Below are 6,450 nucleotides of genomic sequence, written 5' to 3'. Positions count from 1 at the left end.
ACGTCAAATGTTTCTACTGCGAAATTGAATCACAGCAGCATTGAAGTCGTGTCTGCTTCGAATAAACCTAAATCTAGCACCACTATTGGGATATTCATCCCCAAACGTTGCTATAAGGGCCGAGTATTCCGGTTAAGATCATCCTAAACTCCTTGCAGAACGCTTTTAGGAAACTTACTGGAACTTAGAGCTAAGGCAGCTGGAACACCCACGCCGCGCATATAATTTTAAAATAGCCGTACGCAAACAAAGTGAAACGTGTGTATTACTTCATTTATTTGCTTCCTAATAAGAATTCATCGAGATTAGCTTTCAGAAAATACCCTCAACCAGATATGCCATACTGCAAATCTGTGCCAGTAAATAATTCCAGTGAACCTTCGGCGTGATTTGTCCATAGTCTTCTCGTTCGGATTTTTTCTGCCTTAAGGTAAACTGAAAAAAAAAACACTGAAAAATACGAACATTGAGCAATGGTCAGTAACAAACAGTTAGTATTGCCGCTTCTTTATTATGTGATTAACCATTTCAAAATGAAAGAGAAAGCAACGAAAGGAAATAAATGCAAGCATCAGTAATATTTTGGTCGAGCAGGGCACTGATTGCAAAAAATGACTGCCTGCTGCAGTGACACAAAGGCAATAATATATAATATTATCCAGCATAATATCTACGCTTGTTCGTGTATTGATATTTACGTTCTTTTTCGTACATGTAAAGTTCAATCAGGTGTAAGCAAACGCAGATGACCTACATTTTGCCGCCTTTCCGTCAGCTTGGTGGTTGTGCTTTACGTTGAACCAGCGGGTGCAGCACTGCAGTTAAAAATAATAATAATAAACGTAAGGACAGCCGCATGATTACAATTTGTGAGCGTGCCCATTCCGAACAATGCCCGAGAAAAAAATGTTACAAAAAAAAGAAACACGCCATCTTAAAGCTTTTTAATCTCTTGACACCGTATACCCCACCCCGTAACTGCACATTTATTGAAACTAGTTGCTTCAATTATGCTGGCAATAAACTCTTGTAACTGCCCGCTGACATGCATACATGCACAATGACCATCACTGAAGAGAACGCGTGTCGAACTGCACCGCTAAGAGCTACTTGGAATCGATCGTTCCGAAGACCTGCAACGTGGTCTGGAACCACCTGCTATACCTCCGTCGTTTCCATTTCTGACCGCACATACTCCAGTCTGCATTAGATGTCCTTTGTTAAGGTGTTTGTATGTGCTACATCTGTTAGGGTTGCTTCGCTCTCTTCGTAGCGCCTCACGGTCGGTCCTGAAAGTCAGCTAATAGGTATCCATTGCCTTTATCCTAACACGGAGAAAGGAAGACTGTTCGCAGATTGTGTAACTTCCAGGTTGGTCCCTATCTCTTTGATTAAGCCTGTACAGGCTCACCATTTCGACGTTTTGCAACGCTCCCTTTTCCTGGATCTCCGATCGTGATCCTGATATTTATGGGGCGATACTTTCCGTTACAACTGCCTCTTGTACTAATGGGCGTACCTCAATTGTGTAAGCCCCATGTGACGTGTGGAAGGGATGGACATTTGCCACAAATGGCCAGTTTATATTTTACATCTGTAGAATAAGCTGATGTGCTCATCGGGGAAACATCATACCATGGAGGACTTAGGGTATTTATTAGCCTTTCTGTAGCAATTTCTTTCGCCCTTTTGACCTGAAATGCTCTGATCGTCTGATACGCAACCGAAGCAACGAGGTTCTTGAAGATCGACTCGTATTTTTTCTTCTCAAAGAAAGTGTAGGAAAATACATAATTTTATTTCGACTTGTTCCCTTGGCTAATCACTATTTTCTAAGAGGCTATTGCAATCTAAGCAGCCCATTTGGCGAGGCTGCCCTGCAGAACTAAAATGAGAGCTGAATACAACTAAATGAACTAAATAAAACCTCTCACCCGGATACACTGCTAGATGCACTAGTCGGTCCGGCTGCAGAGGCACCAAACGACCTTGGTGCAGTGGCTCCTGGTGCTGTGGCAAACGAGCGGGTACCCCAGCCGCGAGAGGCGCCATTGCCCCCAGGATATCCATAAGTGGCATAGCCTCCGTGCGGAGCGTAGTGGCCGTATGGACCGTGCCCGCCGTATGGACCGTGCCCGCCGTATGGACCGTGCCCGCCGTATGGACCGTACCCACCGTACGGACCGTACCCACCGTGCCCACCGTAGTGGCCATGAGGGTTGACGCCGTGGTATCCACCGCCATAGGGCGCTCCGTAATGGGCATATCCACCGTATGGGGAAGAGCCGTAAGCGCCGCCCCATGAAGATCCGTACATTCCCGGATAAGCTGCGCCTCCTGCTCCAATGTAGAAGCCGTTGCCTGTGCAATTTTGTTTTGTTTTCTTCATTAAAAAAACAAGAACAAAAAGAAACCGACAAGCTGGATACTTATAAGCCGTACTTTCACCAGAATGTAAAGTGAAAAAAGTTCCGAGTGCAGATTGTAACACTCGTTCTCCATTAAAAGCTAAGGACCATAACCCTCATAATTTTCTTATTGAAGAGCCGCATATACTTACTGTGCATATTGCCCCTACTGTGGAAACCATGTGTGACAAAACATACGGGAATATCGTAAATCGAGGTAACAGAAGTTATGGCCACATTTAATGGAATCTTTCCCTATAGCAACCTTGATTTTTAGGAGTGAGGGCTAAAGGTGTCGATTTCCTCTTACGGCACTTGTGGCTCTAGTGCGAAAAAAAAAAACATTCGTACTCGTGGTGTAATACACTAAATCAGAATTTCTGCACAACTTAAGTGCTTAATATTATTCTTGTCTGTGCACTTGCTGTTTGGTACATTTAAAGGAGATCAATGAAAATGTGAATGTTTACTATTTATTTATGGGGTATATCCTTGAGAGTTTGTAAGAGTGGATAAAAGACATTCAGTAGGGCAAGCTATTGCCGCTTTTGAGATAGAGGAGAATTGCAAATAAAGTATTATCTCGAAATTTACTGCCGCTAAGTATTTGATAATATTTGCAGTACTTACTAAACAGCTGCCAATAATAATAAGCGAACGTCAGTTGGCACTCGTCGACGAAAATATTTGGAAACCTCAATTGGACACAAACTTGGAAATACATTTACTGCAGAAATTGTTATCGCTACTTACTTCGTTACACAATCAGCCCTATTTTCTTTCGTAAGGTTAGTATGACAACTTATGAACAACAACGACGCAAACATTATAGGCACAATACTTCGTAATAAAAAACATACACAAAATGATCGAGTGCAATAATTAAAAAATACAGGCATAAAAGAACCGCTAATCGACCTCTCTGTCGAAATACTCTCGTTCATTATTTCTCATTTTTACCCCGATATTTGAAATTTTAAATGAAAATTACTTGACTCAACTTGAAAAGTTCAGCTCGTATGATGTTTCTTATCATGCAAGGGAACAATATACAACCTTCGCAAGTGCGTTGTTACGAAAATATTGGGAATTAATGAAGTATTTATTTGAGTAATTCGGTGACTGATTTACGGGGTCACATACCCTAGAACCCTCCTTGTGAGTAACACTCTAGTGTTATCAACCATAATCTTACTAATTGGTTGCATCTATACTGTCCTGTCCATCTATATATAAATGGTATAGAATGGGAATGGGAGAAGGGAAGCGCAGTCGAGGACGCCAGAAAGCTAGGCGGGGTGATGAACTTAGGAAATTTGCAGGCGCAAGTAGGAATCAGCTAGCGCAAGACAGGGGTAATTGGAGATCGCAGGGAGGGGCCTTCGTCCTGCAGTGGACATAAACATAGGCTGCTGCTGATGATGATGATACTGTCCCGTCCTCTGCAAACACTTGTTTTACCAAAGCATACTGCATGCATTAAGGTATATCACAATGCAACGTTCCTACCTCGCCATATATAACATATTGCATGCCTACTACTAACATTTCGCGAAACTCGCGAGGCATGCTGCTTCACGTGATGACTTCTCGTCGGTAGGATGCCTTACCGTAGTCGGCGCTGCCTGCTCCCAAACCGGCCTGACCACCTAACCTTGCGCCAAGGTTTGCTCCAATGCTGGCGGTGTAACCGTCGGCTCCGTGGGGGCCAACTCGGTCGAGCCCAGCCCGCAGCTCACCGCTGATTCCACCAAGGGCTCCCAAACTGCTTGCGATACGTTGATCCCTTCGTGCATTCGTCAGAGTGGCTGTGTACAAAACACCGTGCGGCTTAAGTGTTACGTACGTTACATGGCGATTATGCTGAACGGAGGGACAAAAAGCTAATAAAAGCCTTATTCGCCAAATAGTGTATTCGCATTAGCCAACATGGTCTCTTCTCATCATGTAAGTCACGGCAAGAAAGCCCTGCCCGTCGACAACTTTGCGTTGACGGCTCTGCCATTGAATGCTTTTCTAAACTGGGGCCAAATTCACAGAGCTTTTCGTTCGCAAGTGCTGTTAGCCATTGGCCGGCAACCTTCGCTGATAAGTGTGTGTGACATCCCCATCTTCTCTTTGGAACAGTTTTAGCGTAATAACTTGTTTTGGGAATACGTACCTTGCTTCCTGCCCATGGCTGCGAGATTTCAGGTGCTTTCGTTTTACCTCCTCATAATTACCACCGGGGTTCATTTAGCCACGCAACGAGATGAACGGGGAAGTGATACCGGTAACCCTTTTTTTACTTTTTTATGCGTTAGAATTGATGGTATCAAAGTGCCTTTTCGTCACTTTGTCCTACGGCCTGGCTTTTCGAGGAGCGAAGAGGCAGACGTGTGTCGAATGAGCTCCTGAATAACACTTTGCAATGCGGTGAACGTGGTTTAAATCATGGATTTTGGACCTCAAAGGAGAGGTGCTGCCTGATGCTACCGTATTTTTCTCGCATTTACCGCTAAATCGCCACAGATTTTATTTTGTAGGTATGGCCACCTCCTGTCAACCACCAGTCTGGCACCGAGCGTATGAAGCGTGCGATGGATTGCTTTGGCTTAATATACGTTTTCTTACGTTATCCGAAATGTTTTGCGTTCATAGTGAGCGTAGATCACGGAAGTCATAAGTCACACTAGTGTAATAACAAAGTTTGCTTCAATTTTTGCTGAGCAGTCCAATTTTTTTTTACTTCAGTTGTAAATTCTCCGCCGATAAGTGGTCATTTCCAGCAGACAGGTCACTTAAATGGGGCGTTCCATGTAGACTAGCATGACTCAATTCTTCGCTTCAATGCCTCATTGAAGTAGGATGCATTTGTTCTGTGCACATTCTGTGGTTCCAGATAACTACGCTTTGTGGGTTAACGTCACCCACAAATAAGCTCACCGTATTATTCACGGTTCTACAAAATATAGGGTTCAGCCCTTCAACAATGGTGTAAATTCTTTTGCATCTATTATCGCCTCTTTGTAACGTTCAGTAGACTTTCTGATTAAATGCAACCAAAAATTGTGCAATATTTCTGGGATGGCACGTCGATGCTAAAGGCCAACTGCAACGACATTTCATTTTGTCTGTGTCGGTGTTATAAATGAGTAGCATATACTATTGAATAAATCACGGCTAAGCATCCGGGCGAGTAACTGGTAATCAAAGGCGGCAATTTTGCCGTACGGGCATGTTTGTTTCTACGATACGGATATGTTTACTTTGACAATTAAGTAGCTTACTGGTCCCTGCAAATTCTCGATTTTCATGTTACGGTTCGACACACATTGCACAGTGCAGATGTGTCGGGGTGTTTAGCACGAGTTCTTGCGTGGATTCGAAGAGCGCCGGCACTCTGACCTTAACGCGCTCATTTTATGGCATATAAACATTATTGGAGACTCAAAATGATTAGGGGCGAGATAAAATCAAATCTCCAAATGTATTGAAGGCGCTCTTTTAGAGGCAACACTTCGGAAAATGCATAGGCATTCGAACGTAAGCAAGAAAGCTCCCCAATACAAGAAAGCTGCTGCAGGTGAGGCGGTGCAGAATTTTCTTACCTGCCGACAGAAGGCAGACAACGATGAAAGTTTTCATGTCTCCAACTGGGCTGGTGAGGTCGTGTGTCGAAACAACAGGCTGCTCCAGGAGCTCCGAATAGCATGATTGCAGCACTCGGTTTGGGCTTTTATTTCACAAAATCGCCGTTATAGGTACGATGCCCTGTATTGAACTACTGTTCTTCGTTTCTTTTCAAGTGGCTTAAGGTTAAGCACCCGTGAAATTGCGCCAACAAAAAGAAAAAAAAAGACGAAAAAAGATAAATGCGGGAATGGCGCTGTTGCTGGGACCTTATTGGGGCAGATTTGAAAGTTCTTCGAGGCAAAATACATTTGTTTTGCAACATAAAAACAAAAAGCACGTCAAAAAAAAGAGACAATGAAGCTATCTCACAGCTTTCTCGGCGTTGACCTCACTATTCCGAGAATGGTTTTCAAACTTGTGTTTGCAG

At 43.6% G+C, this 6,450-nt stretch overlaps 1 protein-coding gene across 1 annotated transcript; it reads right to left on the bottom strand.

Moving 5' to 3' along the window:
- Positions 1–1,930: 1,930 nt before the first annotated feature.
- LOC119462212 (keratin-associated protein 19-2-like) lies at positions 1,931–6,129 on the bottom strand. Its single transcript, XM_037723560.2, has 3 exons — positions 5,999–6,129; positions 4,019–4,216; positions 1,931–2,361 (listed from the first exon to the last, which is right to left on the bottom strand). The coding sequence occupies exons 1-3, from the start codon at positions 6,033–6,035 to the stop codon at positions 1,931–1,933; spliced, it is 666 nt and encodes a 221-aa protein (XP_037579488.1). The 5' UTR covers positions 6,036–6,129.
- Positions 6,130–6,450: the final 321 nt, after the last annotated feature.

The sequence above is a fragment of the Dermacentor silvarum genome, chromosome 8 (genome assembly GCF_013339745.2).
Source record: "Dermacentor silvarum isolate Dsil-2018 chromosome 8, BIME_Dsil_1.4, whole genome shotgun sequence".
NCBI lineage: Eukaryota > Metazoa > Arthropoda > Arachnida > Ixodida > Ixodidae > Dermacentor > Dermacentor silvarum.
Note: the sequence above shows the minus strand (reverse complement) of the source record. Positions and strands in the feature narration are given on the sequence as shown.